Source organism: Sarcophilus harrisii, chromosome 4 (assembly GCF_902635505.1).
Source record: "Sarcophilus harrisii chromosome 4, mSarHar1.11, whole genome shotgun sequence".
In the NCBI taxonomy this organism is placed as follows: Eukaryota; Metazoa; Chordata; class Mammalia; order Dasyuromorphia; family Dasyuridae; genus Sarcophilus; species Sarcophilus harrisii.
In genome coordinates, this window is record NC_045429.1 from 207,254,020 (window position 1) to 207,273,903 (window position 19,884).

The window sequence follows — 19,884 nt, forward strand, 5'->3', positions numbered from 1 at the left end:
AAGGATCCAAGGGAGAGAAGATATGAGTATCAAAAAGATTCAATCTTGCTGCAATATGAGATTTCCCAATGGTGGGTTTTCTGGAGAAGAAATGGAGAGTCCCAAAGATGCTCTTTGAGGGTGGAAATGTTATCTATTCCTCTATGCTTAATTTAACTCTGCTTCCTGTATGTTGTCTCTCCCCATTAGACTGTGAGTTCCTTATGGGTAGGGAATATTTTTTGTTTTTCAAAGGCAAAAATGCTTATTTAACACGTTGCCTTACATACAGTGATTAATTAATAAATGAGTATCGACTTGACAACTATAATAGAAATGAAGACATGGGAACTGGTCTGTCTAGTGAATATTATAAAATATAAAAACAAAATCATATCAGAACTATAATATATACATAACTGCTCTTAATTTCAGAGATTGTTTCAGTCTCCATTTCTTCATCTATAAAATAGGGAGCCAATTAGAAAATATACATAAAGTATTTTTGCAAACTGTGAAGCATTCCATGTTTTTATTCTTATTCTTTTCCTCTCCCACTGGGAAAAAGAATGAGATATACAAAGTATGGTATTTAGACTGCAAAAGATGGTTATTTTTTAAAAAATCATATCATACTAATGCATTCCAAGAAAGGTTTTCTGATATTTTACCCAACTAAAAAGGTACTTAATAAACATAAGGAATACTAGGCAAAAAAGTAGTGTGTCGTACTAGCAGTTTGATTCTGATGTTAAAAAAGAATCAATTAAACATTTATTTCATTAAACAAAATCTGTTAGTTACCTGGATTGACTGGAATTTTATTTGACTAGATTCTTATTTGAACATTTTACCACATTGGATTAGATCTACATTAATTAAAATTTTGTGAAGGCACTACTTCAAAACAAAAGATAAGGTATAAAGATTTCATCTCAAAAATACATTATTTTAACGTTTTGGCCCCCAGATGCCAATACATATAGTGACGTACTGTCCCTTGTGAGGATGAAAACAAATATGTCAAACCAAATGCCACATAAATGATGTCAAAAACATTATCTTTGTATCTGAAGGGCAGCACATTATGTTAGTGACACCACACCGTCCAGTCCAGGGCTGCTTCTGTTTCTTTGTTGTTAAAGTGCTTATTTCCATACAGGTGTCTCTTATTATAGTGATGAAGGAATTTAGACACCATCATTTTCGAGACCACCTCGATTAGGCTAAACAATGAATCCAATCTCAACAAAGAGGCTCAGCAAATCAGGACACACTGAAAACCTCTATTATTGAAACCCACAGCTTTCAAATAATTGTAGTTGGAATATGCCGAATGTGAAAAGCATATATACATGCATGAATTCTAAAAAGCACACTAGGGGGAACATTGAGAGCTATTAATTTCACACATCTTGCTCAACTTCTAACATCAACTGACACATCTTGGATTTTTTTAGAAGGTCAAATATAAACAGGGAGGTCCTTTGTGAAATACAGAAAGCAAAAAAGCAAAGTTATACTTAATTGGAGCTGAAGCTACACAGTAGATTTCAGATATTCGATAAAGTTTGTAAGTTAGCTGTTAGTATGCTATCATAATAAACTATGTGGGGGGAAAATCTCTAGTTCCTCATTAAATTATAGCTGACAGAAGATATACCCTTACCAATTTGTAACTGAAAAATCAATCCCCTAATCTGGTACTGGAAGACCTCTTTAGGCTTCCAATGACATTCCTTTTGCTAGCTACATCATCAATGAACATTCTTCTCCAGAATCTAACTTGCTGCTATTGAAGCAGGAATGAAATATATTTCTGGGGTAGTGAAGGTCTTCCAACCTTTGGTGGTCTTCTCCCTAGAGAACTGTGGTCCAGTGCAAAGAATGCTGGCATCTAGAGAGATCAGGGTTCTACTCCTACCTCTGTGATTTGCCAATTAACTTCTATGAACCTCAGTTCCCTCACCTGAAAATGTGTATGATAATAGCTATAGATCTTACTTCACAGGTTTGTTGGGATAATCAATTGAGGCAATAGAAACAAAGAATTCTTTACATCTTAATACACTATATGATTATCCATGAGGATAAAGGTGACATAGTACTCTTCAGAAATAAAAAAAAAAAGGGATTATGGTATGAATTCCCATCTCTTTGGCTTCAGAAGCAATTAAGGAATATGAGAGGAATCCCCTGGATCACAGTGTATGCAGACAGGGGAGCTACAGGTAGCTAACTACTTCAAGGAATGTATTCTTAAATTATCATCATATTCTCTTCAACTCTGCTTCTTTGTTTCTAAGCTTCCTTCAAGCCTCAGCTAAAATCCTACCTTCTTCAAGAAGCTTTCCCAATCCCCACTAATACTAGAGCTTTCTCTTTGGGAGTAACTCCTATATATATATCTTGCTTGTACATGGCTGTTTATATGTTGTCTTTGGACAACACAATGGCAAAACAAAAACATATCAGTATTCTGATATACGCAGTGGCTAGCTGTAACTTCAGAGAACTGCTGGTGAAGCATTTCTCTCTCTCCTAGACAGAGGAGTGGTAAACTACAGTCAGGAATTGAGGTGTAATCTGGGGAGACATGGCTAATGTGTATATTTTTTTTTTTTCCTTAATATTACTTTTTTTTTTTAACATGGGAGGGTCCTATAGAGAGAGAGAAGCTCACTGAGCTTTTTTTTTAAAAAAAAAAAGAATCAATAAGATCTATTTCATTAAAATATCCAGTATCTTAGTGACTGGAATAATTTACCAATTTGAATTAGATCTGCATCCATTATAACTTTGGAAAGGCACTACTTCCAAATATAAGCTGGAAGCTTCTTATCTCAAAAAATATACTGTTTTAATGTGTTTAGCCCCCCAAATGCCCATAGGAATATAATATGTTAAAATAAGATTCATCTGAGCAATGAAATATTAATTCATGATAAAAAGCTTAATAATACATATTAATACATTATAAAGTTAATAATACATATTAACAGCTACATGATTCTCCCCAAATCAAGAGGAATACTAACCCCACCCAGAAGTATACTACTCCAAAGATCATAAGAAGAGAAAATCTCTAGTTCTAGAGAGGATATATTAGCCTTACAAATTGTTATTCTGTAGTCAAATTACCCCTTTGCGGTGTCATGAGTTCTGCCACAATTTTCTTTTCTTACAGTCTCACCAATTAGTTATGTCTGACTAGGGTTTTCATGGTAAAGATTCTAGAGTGATTTGCCATTTCCTTCCCTAGATCATTTTCCATATAAAGAAACTGAGGCATACAGGGTTACATGATTTGTCCAGGGTCTCACAGCTAATAAATGATTAGATTTGAAATCAGGTTCTCCTTAATTCAAGATTGGCATTCTATCCATGTTACCTAGCTGCCCCTTTGTTACAATTAGAAAGTACCAATGAATAAAACAAAGGAAAAATACAGTGAAAAAACAAAAACTGACAAAAAAAAAAACTCTGTGGAAACTCATATGTGGCAGTATGAGTTTCAAATGCTCAGAATGCTCTTGTTTCCTGAAAATCCTGTCTGTATATAACCCAGTTGTTGCTTTGCATCAGAAAACAAACCATTAGTGTGAAATGTCAAGATTCTATATTGACCTATTGCAAGTCACCTGATGTCTCAAATCCTTTATTAGAAAAAAACAACAACACAAAACAAGCCATGATTCTCCTGACTTCATCTGGAATGCTACACTTATCATATGTTTCTTAATAATCAGAACACTGTTACCAGAATGTTGTCAACACACATCATTGTCTTTTAACTGCCTACGGCAGCAAAGTTAGTCGGGTAAATACATAAAGCTCGGGATGTAATACAGTCGTGATGTTAAAATGCCAAAAATAAGTCAATTCAATTCTTTCATTAAAACACACCCCTATAAGTCTTTTAACCTTTATGTTCTGCAGTTTTGCTCACCTGTGGAAAAGGATAAAATTATCTTTTTCTTGCCTCTCAGTGATACTGAGGAAAATGAGATAAAAACAGAATAAAAAATTAAATGATGTTAGGGTAAATATGGTGAAACAATTAAAAAATATACATATTTTAATTGACTCATCGCCTTATGCTTCTTTCATTTGCTGTTTCATTTCCTGACTCCAAGAGTGTTATTATGCTTACCTATTCCTGAAAAAAAAATAGAGAGTGCTTCTCATATAGAATGGATTCCTGGACAACCCTGCACTGCACTTGAAGATTTTGCTGTGTGATTCTGAGCAATCATTTAATATATTTGGATTTCACTTTCTTCATTAGGTTTTAATTTTTTCATCTTTCCATCTATACTTTCTCTAAAACCCTTTCGACTCCATTTTAGTAATTATCTAATGTACTACCTTATGAAAGGGAGTTACTGAAATGTCATACTTGATGAAGTATTTTTTATAATTTTACTTAAAGGAATAAAAATATACTGGTGCATAAATACTTTGAAAAATTTAATATCTACTATATATGTTGGCTGATTTTTTTTTTCATCTGAACCAACAGGAAATGAATAGATCTTTTGCAGAAGGGGAGATACAAGGAATCTTATGTATTTATTAAATACCTCCTATATGCCTTGCAGTGTGATAAGCACTTTAGAAATATTGATCCTTACGACAATTCTGAGAGGTAGGTGCTATTATTATTATTATTTTTTATTTTACAGGAAACTGAAGCAGATAGGGATTAAGGGACTTCCTCAGGGTCATATATCTATTATCTGAGTTCACATTTGAACTCAGGTCATCCTGAACTCCAGGACTAGTGCTTTATCCACTGCACCTTGTAGCTGGCCTCCTCCTCTGATCTTTACTAGCTCTATGGCTTCTTTTGAGACTCAGAAATCTTACTGCTATAATACCTTACATGGTTCAGAGAAAAACACCTTACATGGTGAGGGGAAAATGCACTCTGGAGAGCCTGGATTCAAATCAAGCCTGTCATTTAATTACCTGTGTGACTTTAGGCAAGTTGCTTTATTTCCATGAAATTCCTTTTCTTCTCTGTTAATATGAAGGGACTGGACTTGACCATTTCTGAGACACCTTTTGACACAATCTATAAAGTAGTGTTTGATCCTGTACAGAACATCAAGCTTGATGTCAGGAAGACCTGAATTCCAAATATAATAGCTGTATGATCCTGGGCAAGTCACTTACCTCTGCTTCAGTTCCCTCATCTGTAAAATAGGAATAACAATAGCATCTACCTCCAAGGGTTGTTGTAAAGATCAAATGAATCACTGTGTCTAGCACAGTGTCTGATACATGTTAAATGCTATAGAAATGTTGCTACTTTTAGCTATTATTATTATTATTAACTATATATTAACCTTTTTGGATCACAGTTTCCTTCTTTATAAAATGAAGGGGTCTGATTATAAAACCTCTAAGATTCCTTCCAGCTCTAAGCCTAGGACATTATGATACTCAAACTACTTATCTCATAGAGTTAAAAATTCAAAATGTATGTATTTAAAGAACTAATGTAATATAAAGAATACTAGATTTAGTCTCAAAAGACCTGGGTTCAAATCCCTACCTCCCTACTGGCTACCTGTGTGACCTTGGGTAAATGACTTAATTTCAGCTTCCTCTAATATAATGGAATTGGACTTGATGACATCCTAGCTTTAAATCTAGGATTCTAAGATACTGTTGAGGAGACCAAGAGTTTAGTGTCCTCCACTGTTCCAAAACCTCTGCCCCAGAGAAGAGTTACAGAGCCAAGTCTGCAGGGGAATGTCTATTACAACAGGCCATGAGCCTTCCAGATGAATGTTATTACACCTACAGAGAAGCTGGGACAGCAGAGCTGCTGCTTGGGACTACAAGAGAAAGGAACATGAAAGGCATATTGGAATGGAATGAATGAATACCTGGATGAGATAGTGGGAACATAAATTGAGGAGCTCCAGTAGCTGAAGATGACTTCCAGCTGCCAATACATCCTGGATCACTCCTGGCTCCAATAAAATCTGTTTAAAAAAAAAAAGAAAAAGAAAAAAAATCAATCCTGATAGAAAAGAAAAGTTACATCACTTAATTTACACATAAAGGGAGAACAATGGTTTCTGCTTACATTTACATTAATAAACTGAGTTTTGACAGAATTTGCCTTTCTCCTGCAATCACTCCTAATCTCATTTCTAGAATGTGAAAGCCTATACTCATCACCAATTATTACTTAATTAGGCAGATGTAAAAGGTTTCTTTTTTTTAAAAAAAAAAAAAAACAAGATAAACATTTATATGAACGATCACTACACCACTACTATAAATAGCGCCGAGATGACCATGAATTCTAGAATATATTGATGCTGCACAAGTTCTGAAAGATTCTATTATTTGAACATGGATACAATGACATATTGACTCTGTCCACAAATAGCCTAACCAATAGTGGAAATGCTCTTTATTAGGAAGATAGCTACCAGATGAGTAAGTATTAGCCATCCCCGGCCTAAAATAATCTTTTATCTTGTGTTTCCTCCTTCTATATGTCTGCAATGATAATTCATTGCAGAATGTTGGGGAAGCATACCAAATTAAAATTTTAGATCACCTGTAAAATATTAACTGTTAATACTCTCCATGGGATTTTTTTCTTTATTTCCTTTATTATTATTATTATTTTTTTTGCTGAGGTAATTGGGGTTAAGTGACTTGCCTAGGGTCACACAGCTAGGAACTGTTAAGTCTTTGAGGGCAGATTTGAACTCAGATCCTCCTGACTTCAGAACTGGTGCTCTGTCCACTGCACCACCTACCTGCCCCTAAATGTGATTTTCTAATCTAATGACCAACAAGTTGATATGGAGCAATGGAAAGAGCACTAAACTTCTCAAGAGCTCAGATCCCAAGTTTCCCTGTTACTGTGTAGCACTTATTTTGACCAGGTCACTAAACTACCCTGGGCCTCAATTTTCTTACCTGTAAAATGGGAGAATTGGGCTACAGTCCCCTATAAAGTCCCTTCTAGCTCAAAATCTATAACCCTAAAACAACATTCCCTGATTACTGCTATCAAGTCAGACATAACATGCTTATGAGTATGCATATTCACAAATTATGGAGGATTTCCAGGGAAAACTCCAAATCTCTGATTCCTCAGAAAGTGAAGTCCTCCAGGTACTCTGTTTGTAGATGACAGATTCACTGAATCAAAAGCAGGAATGTTTCACAATCAGTTAAATGATATCCATAATCATTCTGAAAAGTTTTAGTCTTATAATTTGCAGAAGAAAATACCAAGTGGCTGAAGAATGTTTACTATCCTGACAATAATATTAAGTTTTACGCTGGCCTCTCAGCATATTTATCTTGGAAAGATACCATACTGGGACCAAAATTAAAGAAGAGGAAAGCATCAAGCAAAGCTGCAATTGGAAAAGTGTACAGCTCTTTCAACAACTCCAACATCATCCCTGAAATAAAAATGCATTTGAACACCATCACTGCCTTCTGGTAATTCAAGATGGTTGCAAATTCTGGATAAGCACAGTATCTATAGAATTAAAATTAGTAGTCTCCAAAGGGAAATATATGTTGGAGGGAGAAAAACCATATTACTAAGGGTGAAGAACCTATGAGAAGTGACATTAAAATGAATTATTGAAGAGAGAGGTATGATTAGAAAAAGGATGTGAGAACAAAGGATAACAGAGTGGGAGCCTGTCTGCTACAATGGGATCCTTATATTGAAGATATTTAGAAGAAGTCTTCTAATATTTATTGTCCAGAGCATTTGTGAAGAACTTGCAGGGAGACATGGACACACAGAGAAAGAGGAGCAGTGGATGTGATCTACACCTCTGGATGGAGGACCTCCATCACTAGGATGACAGAGCTATTCAAGAACTGAAGAACATCACAGTATCATCATCTGGGTTCTTATTTTCATAATGTATCTAATGTTCCCTCTGGTTCTGTTTTATGCCTAAAGAAACTGTTACTTTTTAAAAATATATTCAAGAGTTTTATGGAAATAAATTTTAGAAGTAACATTAATCCTTTGCCCTGAAGAAGAATGAAAGAAAATACTGTTTTCTTCTTTCTTTGCAAAGATGGAAGATTAAGGGTGAGGAACACTCCATCAGATTTAGCTGATGTATAATTTAGGTTGGCTGAACTGCTTTCCCCACCTTTTCTCTGGTAGTCTGCTGGATAAAAGAGAAAGAAGGGACTATTTGGCACAAAAGTTGATGAAAAAATCAACAATTTTAAAAAAAAGGATTTTTAAACTGATTTTTAAAAAAGGAAAATGCTTATTTTTCTGTAATATTGGATAAAAGAGGGACTTTATGCCTTTTTGTGTTGCTACAAATGCAAAAGTAGAATAAAATTCTCATAGGACCCTTCTAGTCCTAACTCTATGATGCTTTGATCTTACAATCAATTTCCATAGTGTAAAATTCTAAATGCATTTCCCTTTTTGTTGCTGCATCTTATAGAATATAAAACTGGATTCCTGGCCCTGCCATCCACCTTTACATATGAAATCAGTGACTTAAAAATATTATATCCACCAAGTCAGCATGGGAAAACAGGGCCCCTAAAGCATCCTACCTACATCAATTTTTCAGTTTCTAAGGATGTAGGTTTAGAAAGCAGGAAAGGAAGTTAGAGTCTTAGTTAAAATTTGGAACAATAGACAAGGCAACAAACATTAAGTATTATGTGATAATCACTGTACTTTTAAAAAAATTTATTTTTTTTGAACTTATGAAATAAGACAAGCATTTCTATAACAGAAGAATTTTTAAAAAGGTGATTGTACATGAAACTGCAAATCTATTATACAAAATTTGCTATTCCTTTTCAATATATAATAAGTTATCATATAACTTTTTTTTTCTTCCCTGTACTTGCCCTAAAAATGGCTATCATTAGACTCATACATGTATATATGTGCATATATATTATATATACATGTATATGTAAATCACTCTATTTATCAGTTCTTTCTCTGGATACAAATACTTTAATCTGGCTATTTATAATAACCAAAATTTATACATCAAAATAAAATAGTCAAAATGTGTTTGTAACTGTGCTTAATGGAATAGGCTAAAAGAAATAAGCAGAATCACTGACTTAAAAAATTAAAAAACAACTTTATTATATATTGAAAAAGAAAAGCAAATTGTGCATAATAGATTTACAGTTTTCGTGTGCAATCATTTTATTTTATTGTTATTAAAAATCTTGTTTTATTCTATAAATTTAAGATAAAACAAATAGAATTTATTTATTTTTTTGGTTGAGGCAATTGGGATTAAGTGAATTGCCCAGGATCATACAGCTAGGAGTGTGAAGTGGCTGAGACCAGATTTGAACTCAGGTCCTCCTGACTTTGGGGTTGCTGTGCCACCTAGCTGCCCACTAGAATTTTTTCTAAAAAATAGAAAAATATACAAAGTTATTACAAAATATACATGTTAACTCTGTGGAAACTGATCATAAGATGAAAGAGTTAGGATTAGAAGGAGCCTAATGAGGCCTTTTCATTTTGCAGATAAGAAAACTGAGGCCTGTGAAAGTTAAGTGATTTGTCTGAAGTCATGCTGATAAGACTAGAGAGAGGATTTGAAACTAGTTTTTCTAACTTCAAAGCCAGAGTTTTCTCCATTTTGTCTCTTTTCTATCTAGTCATAAGTTAAGAGGCTAGCTTTTTCCAACACCTCAAGAAGAGAGGGTTTTGACTGATCATAGAGAAATGCAATGTAGTTTCCCAGTCACAGGAGGTAGGAGGCTCTATATTTTTGCAGAGAAAGAATGGCCTAAGGCACAGGATGGGGAATAGATGGATTAGAAAAGTGAGTCTTACTCTTCAAATACTGTCAGTTTTTTCATTTCACAAAAATCTCCCAGGCTCGGTAAAAACCAAACACAAAAACTGGTATCACAGAAAGACAAGGTAAGTATTATATAGTCTTTTGTAACATGTCTAGCAGCCTTACTTTGAGGAACATTCACTCACTTCAAAAATACATGAGGTTTATTTCCCCTTAAGATCTTTATTTAAAGGATACTTTAATTAAGGACTATCTTAATCATTTTCAAAAAAAGTAATGCAAAGTCTTTTTTAAAGACACACTGGGTCCAATCCACAGAGCATTAGACTCTAATTAGAATCCTAACTCTGACAAAATATGGCAGTGAGCAACATCTCTCATCCCTTTTGGATTCAGACTCAGTTTCCTTATCTGTAAAATGGGTATGATAATTTTTTTTTGCTTATTTTATTATAGCTTTTTATATACAAAACATATGCATGGGTAATTTTTCAACATTGATCCTTACAATAACTTCCGTTTCAACTTTTCCCCTCTTCCCTAGATGGCAGGTAGTCAAAATGAGTATGATAATAAAAGTACTTATACCATAGGGTTGTTGTGAAGATAAAATGAGATAATACATATAAAATGATTTGTAAATTTTACTTATAAATGTTAGCTATCCTATTCTACCTTTTTTTAAATTGTTTGATAGACAAATCTTACTTCTTTGGGCAAAGTAGATATGGATATCAACCACTTACTGACAACAGTATCACATGGATTTAAGAGAAATCTCATTGTTCTTAAATATTTTTCTGAGAATTTCCCCTGGGTAAGAATACAAGCCAAAGGGTAAGGTTAGATAATATTAACAAGAAGAAGTTCTCCAATGAGCATCTCATGGAATGGAAAAAAATTGTACTGGGGAAATCCTTTATGGAATAAGAGAATTCAAAATACAATGTTTAGTAAAAGCATCTGGCAAAATTTAAGATAACCTTATGAAGTTATCCCACTTTGTGTCAACTTTGAGCAATCTCCACTTTGGATGGGACTCAAAATATTCTGAAACTGCCCTAATCGATGATGAGATTTCCCTTACTCAAACTCAACAACTCCTTCAAGGTCACAAGTTTTTTTCCACAAGAACCACAGAGGTGAAAATGCAATTGGTATTTGTGAGATCTAAAAGCTGTAACCCTACACAACAGATGCCACAAATGAGCCTAGATGAACTCCCTTTGCTTGATAAAGCTTTTGTTTGAAAATATTAAAGGAATTCATGCTCATTACCTCCCATGTAAGCCCATTTCACTTTCTGGCTAGCTCTAATTCTTAAGAATTTTCTTTTTTCTTTTTTTTTTTCTCCAGACAAAACATGTCCAATTCATTCAACTGATTCTTATAAGACATGATCTTCAGTGCTCTCACATCATGATTGGTTTCTCCTGTTCAGCTGGTCAATGTATTTCAGAAGGTGTGGCTCCTAGAACTGGACACAGTATTTTGGATTTGGTCTGAGAATAGGTAAGTATCATGTTTCTCTTTCTGGACACTACACATTTCTTAATTCAGCCTCAGATAATATTAAGGTTTTTTAGTTACTATGTGATTTTGTTTTGATGATTTAAAAAATTTTTTTATTTTAACAAATCTTCCACATTTCCCATATCTCATACTAGGAAAGTTGATAATCTAACACTGAACACAATAAAAATTTTACTTAATTAGACTCAACCCATCATTGTAGCCTGTCAATATCTTTTTTTTTATATAGTTATTTTTCACCTAATGTGTAATAGCTATCACCACCAATTTGATATCAATGTTATCTACTCTTTCTTTTTGTGTTTGTCTTTCTTTTTCACTTAAAAATTTATTGAAATGTTTTTGATTTTAAATAGAACATTTCCATATTACCTCTACCCTGTGAAAGGTCTCGTAACAAGGTAAAATGTCTAAAGAATATTAGAAATACAATGACTTTATTTGAAAGAGTATGCACACTCCGGATCTGTAACCCCCAATTTCCCTATTTTTAAAACTTTTTTAGGTGCAGGTAGGTAGCAAAGTGAATATAGCATTATCCCTAGAATTAGGAGGACATGAATTCAAATCCAACTTCAGACACTAGCTGTGTGATCCTAGGCAAGGTCTTAACCCAGCTACTTCCAAAAATAAAGGAAATGTTTTGTTCTTCCTCTCACTCTCATAATTAAAAAGAAAAACAAGTACTTGACAAAATTTATAATTTTAACAAAGTTGCAGAATATAAAATAAGCTCACATAAATCATTAACATTTCTTTATATGACCAATAAAGCCCAAGAACAAGAGCTAGAAAGAAAAATTCCATTTAAAATAACTGTAAAAAATATAAAATATTTAGGAGTCTACCTATCAAGATAAACTCAGGAACTATATGAACACAATTACAAAACATTTTTCATACAAATAAAGTCAGATCCAAACAATTAGAAAAAATATCAGTTGCTTATGGTTAGGTTGAGCTAGTATAATAAAAATGACAATCTGCCTAAAGAAATTTACTTATTTAGTGCCATACCAATCAAACTTCCAAAAAAATTAACCAAAAAAATTAAGCTAGAAAAAAATAGCTGCAAAATTCATCTGAAAGAACAAAAGGTCTAGATCATCAAGGGAATTAATGGAGGGAAAATAAAAGGGAAGTAGCCTAGCAATGCCATATCTCAAACGATATTTTAAAGCAGTAGTCATCAAAACTATCTAGTACTGGCTAAGAAATAGAGTGGTGGATCAGTGAAAAAGATTAGCTACAAAAGACATAGCAGTCAATAGTACACTAGTATGAGATAAGCCCAAAGATTCCAGTTTTTAGAATAAGAACTCATTATCCAACAAAAACTGCTGGAAAATAACAGGATACAAACTGGACCAACATCATACACCAAGATAAGGTCAAAACAGGTGCATGATATAGACATAAAAATTAACACTACAATCAAATTAGAAAAGTAAAGAATAGATTAACTCTCGGATCTATAGGGAGTGAAATAATTCATGACCAAACAGGAGATAGAGAGCATTACAAAATGCAAAACAGATAATTATGATTATATTAAATTTAAAAGTTTTTGTACAAACAAAACCAATGCAACCAAGATTAGAAGGAAAACAGAAAGATGGGAAATGAAGTGTTTCTGAGAAGGATCTTGTTTCTCAAATATATAGTTTAAGTTTATAAGAATCTTAGCAATTTCTCCATTGATAACAGATCAAAAGACATGAACAAGCAGTTTTCAGATGAAGAAATCAAAACTATCTATAGGCATTTGAAAAGTGCTCTAAATTTTTTTGATCAGAAAAAATGCTTATTAAAATAATTTTTAATAAAATTTATATATACATAATTTATTAAAAATAAAATTATAAAATAAAAATAATTCTGAGATACCACCTCATAACTATCAGATTGGTTAATATGACAAAAAAGGAAAGTGATAAATGTTGGAGTGGATGTGGGAAAAATGGAACATTAATGCACTCTTAGTAGAGTTGAGAACTAACTGATCCAATCATTTTGCAGAGCAATCTAAACTAAGCCCAAAAGGCAACCAAACTGTATATACCATTTGATCCAACAATACTACTAGTAGATCTGAATCCCAAAGAGATCATGAAAAGGGGAAAGAACCTAGATGTACAAAATATATTTATGGCAGGTCTTTTTGTAATGACAAAAAGTAGGTATCCATCAAGTAGGGAATGGCTGAACAAGCTTTATATATGAATGTAATGGAATACTATTGTACAATAAGAAATAATGATTTCAGAAAAACTTAGAAAGACTTATATGAATTGATGTAAAATAAAATAAGCAGAACCAGGAAAACACTGCACAAAATATCAATGTGTATTGTGTATGGTGATCAACTAACAGGATTCAGCTCTTCTCAGCAACAAAATGAGTCAAATAAATCATAAAAGATTCATAAAGGAAAATGCTGTCCATATCCAGTTAAAGAACTGACAGATTCTGAATACAGATCAAAGCATGTTTTTTCACTAACTTTATTCTTTCTCATGGTTTTTTTCCTTTTAAACTGTACTTTCACAACTCTAATAATTAACTATGTTTTACATGATAATACATGTATAAACCATATCAAACTACCCATCGATATCTTTGGAAGAGGAGAGGGGACAAAAGCAGAAAAATTTGGAACTCAAAATCTTGGGAAAATGAATCATAAATATTCTTAACATTTAACTGGGAGAAAAACAAAATGCTATTTTTTAAATAAAGTCTAATAACAATAAGAAAAAAATTCCTTGTAACAAATATATATGTCTAAACAAAACAAATTCCCTCACTGGCTTATGTCCCACTGCACCTAAAATCTACTATCTCTCTGTCAAAAATTAGGTAACATGTTTCATCATCAGTCCCATGAAATCATAAATGGTAACTACATTTATTATGGTTTTGAAAGCTTTCAAAATTGCTAATCTGTATTTTTGTTGTTATTTTATTTTTTTTCAGTTCAATTCAATAAACATTTTTAATAATAGCTTTTTATTTTATAGTTTTCAACAGCCACCCTTGCAAAACCTCTTGTTCTTAAGTTTTCTCCCTCCCTTCCCAACTCCCCCCTTCCCTAGATAGCAAGCAATCAAATATAGGTTACACATATGAAATTCTTGTAAACATTAAATAAACATTTCTTAAGCATCTATATAAAATTGGGGTTTCCTTGGCAAAGGGGCTCCCTCTCCCTACGCAGTCAGCACTTCCTCTGCCCCTTAAGTTTCCCAGAGAGCCTTTTGAAATTTATAAATTAATAGTTTTATGTAAAAATAGAAATAAACACTGAGAATACAAATAAAGTTAAAGGCAGTACTCACCCCCAAGGAACTTATACTCTAATGGGGAAAGAAAACACACAAAAAGAACCTGGAAAGGAGATGTGGGAAAAACAACCCATATGGAAGCATCTTATTGCGTGGAGTTCAGACCATCAAGCACAGTTATGGATAGAAAAATAGAATTTAAGTGTAAAATCTGCTTTTGCACTATACAGGAAAATTTTGAGTAGAGTTTAGTATTTTATCTTCTGGCCCTCCAAGCTCATTTCATTCTCTATCAGTTTAGAAAAGCTTTAAAAATTATTCATTTTTACATCTTGATCGCCAGTAGACATTCTGGGTCTACTTATTTTAACATAAGTTCAAGAAATTCTTTCCATGTTTCTTTGCCATTATATATAACTTCAATTATTTTTTGGAGCACAAGAGTATTACTTTCATAATTATATAACACAAATTATACAGCCTTTTCTCAGTAAATGAGCATTCTTTTAGTTTATAGGTTTGTTTTGTTTTGATTTTTTGTTACCATAAATAAAGTCACTGTAAGTATTTTGTACAGATGGGACCTTTTCCAATTTCTTTCATCTTTTCTGGATAAAGACCTAGTAGTGGTATAGATTGGCCAAAGGACAAGTACTATTTAATAACATTTTATGTATTTTTCCAAAATGTTTTCCAGAATGATTGTTCCAATTTACAGGTCTACCAAAAGTGTATCCAAATGAATATTTTCTCAACTCCTCCAACAATTGTCATTTTTCTTTTTCTTTGTATTCTTTATTAATCTTATAAGTATACACTACTACCCTAGGATTCTTTTAATTTATATTTTACTAATTAATAATGATTTGGACCAATATTTTTTCTTGTTATATATAACTTGAATTTCTTCATTTAAGACCTGCTTTTTTTCCAACCTATAGAACACTGATCAAGTGGGAAATGGCTCTTATTCATATATATGTATATTTATGTGCACAAACATATACACATATATAGTAATTTATTTCTTATAATCTTAGAAATGAGACTTTTATTAGAAAAACTTGTTGCAATAATTTTTCTCAGCTGTTTTTCTTTCAGTCTTAGCTTCACTGAATTTATTTGTACACAGATTTTTAAATTTTATAAAATCAAAACTATCTTATGTGATCCTCTCTATCCCTTGTTTGGTCATTAAGTTTTCTTCTATCCATAGGTCTGATAGGTATACGTAGGTTCCAAATAATGAATTTCATGAAGTAGTAGCAATTTTTGAATTTTTAATATTACAAGTTGTAATTATATGCAAAATATGGTAACTAGTTCTAGTACAATGAAAATATACAAGTAAAAATATTTCAAAATAAGAGTTAATCCATTTATTAAAGTGATATAATAGGCAAGGATAAGAAAAGAGATTTTTATCTTCCTGATTCAAGTTACTTATAAAGTAATCAAGTAATTATACAAAGCTATAGAAAGTATTAAAAACAAAATTACAAAACAATGTCATATCTAAAAATAAACATAGACTGATATGATAAAAATACTGTTTTAGTCATTTAAAATATTTTAGCAGCATATATTGAACTGTATTCTCTTTCTTTAAATTTTCATATATTTGATGGTAGATACAGAAAGCTTTATCCAGTGAATGTGTATGCTCACATTCTTATATAATGAATCAATCATATTTGGATAAGCTATGGTATTATCTAAAATCAGTAATGCTTTAAATGGGATATCGATGTCTTAGCAATATTTTTCAAGTACTGAGCTAAAATAACTTGAAATTTAGTCCCTGGAAACAACTTTAGTCACCCATGCTTTCTTATTTAATTGCCAAACGACTGGAAAAGATTGTTGACTGTAGTCTCTCAGAATAAAAGGATTCTGAGATCAATAAACAAGAACTAGTTTTAATTTAATATTCCCTTCTCCACTGCCTTCTAATAAAAGTTTTATTAAATACTTATGTACTTTAAATCCAGGATGAATTCTTTGTTAAAAATGTAAGTTTTAGGGAAAAAAATTAAGTTTTGCCAAGTATTCTTTTTGAGGACAAGTTTGTTTCATTGACAATAAAAATGCATTGATCATTGTGTATTCACTTTCTTCAATCATTTTCTTCAAAATGGGATATTTGGAAGCCAGGTCTTCATTTGCACAGGTAATCTCTCCGGTAATTTTAACATTATGAAAATGAACTCAGTATTTAAAGAGATCAAAGAACAAAAGTATGCAGTAAAAGTTTCTTTACTATCTGTTTCATTTCCACTTTCTTTGACTGCCTTAAATAAACTTTAAGCTCTGTCTAAAAGCTACTCTGCTAAGAGTAATTAATTTTTGCATTACATCCTCCAAGCCAAAAAGCTAAAAGATGCTTCATTGTAATCACTGTAATATTTCTAAGAGCTTGTAGTTGTACAAAATACAAAAACATTCATGTAACCTACTATCCTTTTGTTTTATTTCACCTGTATGTTTTTTATATCATGCACCATTTACTTTAAGTTTTTTTCTAATTATATTCATATGGTTATTGTATATATCTTGGTAATCAGACTTTGAAGTATTTTATTTAATATTTTATATGTTATATAATTACATATTACATGTTTCATATGTTTAATAAATTAAAATATAAATTTCAAGTATTGTCATAATTTTACATACTACATATATAATACTTCTTTCAATTTGAAAAAATTATAACATAAAATGTTATAAATTTCAGATATTCTATCATATAAGTTCACATACTACATTCATAATACTTATTTCAAATGCAATTTTTATTTTCTATATCTTTCTGCTAAGTTTCATTGATAGTACATAAAAATGCTAATAATTTGTATGTATTTATTTTATATCCTAAAAATTTGCTGAATTTACTAATTCTTCTATTTCATTTTTATTTGATTTTTTCATCACATCAATAACATCATTTGCAAAATGTGATAATTTTGTTTCTCCTTTACCTATGTTTGTTCTCTCAAATTTTTTTCTGCAATTTTATTGCTATACTCAGAATTTCTAGTACTATATCATGTCACATAGAATTGACAACAGTGGGAATCCTTGTTTCACCTTAATTTATAATCCTAGGAAGGATTATAGCTTATTCTTTTTACATGTAATTGTTATTTTGGTTTTAGATATATATTATTATTTTAAGGAAAGGGTCGTTCACTCCTGTTTTCTAGTGATATATTTAATATCTATTGATTTTGTTAATAACATGCTTAAATTTATAGTTTTTCTAATATTAATTATTAACTAATTAACTAATCCTGAATTCCTAATAAATCCATAGTACATAATCTTCATTATATATTGTTTTAATTATCTTGTTAATATTTTAAATAAAACACAGCTTAGGGCCAAGGAAAATCCCTGAGGCTCTCCACTGGAGCCTTCTTGGCAAGATAAGGTGGATCCATTTATGATAAATACTGAGATATAGTCATTCAACTTAGTTCAGATTTCATTCAAATATGTTTATATGGAAGATAAGGCATTAAATTAATATCACGCCTATAAGACAATCATAATTTCAGATCTACAAATTGTTATGTATGTACAATGCCTGGCTAATAATAAGTGCTTAATAAATAGTTGTTGACTAACAGCATGGCTGATATGACCTTCATATAACAAGAATCTAAATTTTCAAAAGAGCAAACAAAAAGAAAGAAGTGTGATACAGTGGAATGAACTTTAGATTAAGAATCACAGGACCTAACTTGGAATCCAGCTCTGCCATTTGTTACGTACCTCACTGGACCCCTAGTTTTATCATTTATAAAATGAAGATGGTGGGATTACATGACCTCTATGGTCATTTCCAAGTCTGTATTTATGATTCTATGAAAAGATACAAGGATTAGAGGGGAAAAACACTTTCTCCAAAGTTCAAATGAATTAGTAACAGGGATTTGATGAGGCTTTGATATAATCATTATGATAGATTTATCTAGCCTCAAAGTTGATTCTGTCTTAGCAAGATATTTCCATAAAAACACTATAATTAATGAGAAAGTTCTTGTGCTCTGCATCACTTTGCAGGTGACACAAGTGATTAATTAAAGGATTATGTTTTCCCTACCCTGAATCATGGCTGACTTATCAATAAGAGCAGTGACACGTGCAATTAAATGAAAGTTACTCCAAAGATAAAAAAGATAGAGGTTTCCTTTCCCAGAAAATGGGGGAGGATACATGCATGATACAGATGTATGACAAGTGAATTAATAACCTGTCTGATATTCCTCCGGTTCATGGGAGGATGGGGAGAATGTGGTTATTTTTTAATAGTCAAAAGGTTTAAATATTTATTCAAGATAGTGGTGACAATGAAATAATTTTGTGATGTTAACAGAAGGACAAACACAAGACTTGGGAGCTTGATGTCTGTTCAAGAATGCCTATGTTTCAATCAATATATACTGATTTATAAAATTTTTATTTTGCTGACTTACTTGATATCTGACTTCAACCATATTAGTACTACCTCCACCTCTAAAATTTATTAAATATTTACTGTATGCTGTTTGGTGATAGAAATGGAAAGATAAGAAATAAAATCCTTCTTCTCAATGAGCTTACTTTCTTTTAATAAAATATATATTATATATTAATAATAATAAGTAAAATAATTATAATAAACAATTACTAATACATAATTATATTAAAATATATTCTTAACAAAGAATATATACACCCAAATGCAATATATATACATATAAAATACAAGAGAAATAAAATGAAATAGATTAGACAAAGGAGAATCAGAAACAATAGAATCCAATAAAGCCAGTGGTCAGTAAATTGGAAAACATAAATTAGAAAGAATTCTCTACTTGATAAAAATTTCTAGAAAAATTGAAAAATCATCTGGAAGAAATTAGGCTTAGAAAAACATTTTATGCCATATTCTACAACAAAGTAAAAATTATATATGATCTGAATATTAAAGATCATACCATTAAAAAAAATAAGAAGAGAAGCAAATCATATAACTTCCATAGTCATAAACAGAATGTGTTCTTAACCTAACAACGAATAGAGGCAATTTCAAGAGATAAAATGGTAAGTTCTTATTGTATACAGCTAAAAAGCTTCTTCTTAAACAAAATTTATGCCTCTAGGATAAGATGAGAAGAGACTAAATGGGAAGAAAAAAATCTTTCTACAAAATTCTTTGGTTAACTTTTATTATATATAAACAACATATTCACATATCTATGTATCTCAAAATCTTTATAGTTATG

At 31.6% G+C, this 19,884-nt stretch overlaps 1 protein-coding gene across 2 annotated transcripts in view; it reads right to left on the minus strand.

The window, feature by feature from the left end:
• Window positions 1–19,884, minus strand: part of KLHL32 (kelch like family member 32) — a 213,110-nt gene that overhangs the window by 116,993 nt on the left and 76,233 nt on the right. For both annotated transcript variants that reach the window (XR_004233644.1, XM_031964500.1), the window contains exon 4: window positions 5,877–5,975. Coding sequence is in view for 1 of the 2 variants with exons in the window: in XM_031964500.1 (XP_031820360.1) it covers window positions 5,877–5,975 (99 nt within the window). In the remaining variant the exon portion in view is untranslated. The remainder of the gene's footprint in view (window positions 1–5,876; window positions 5,976–19,884) is intronic.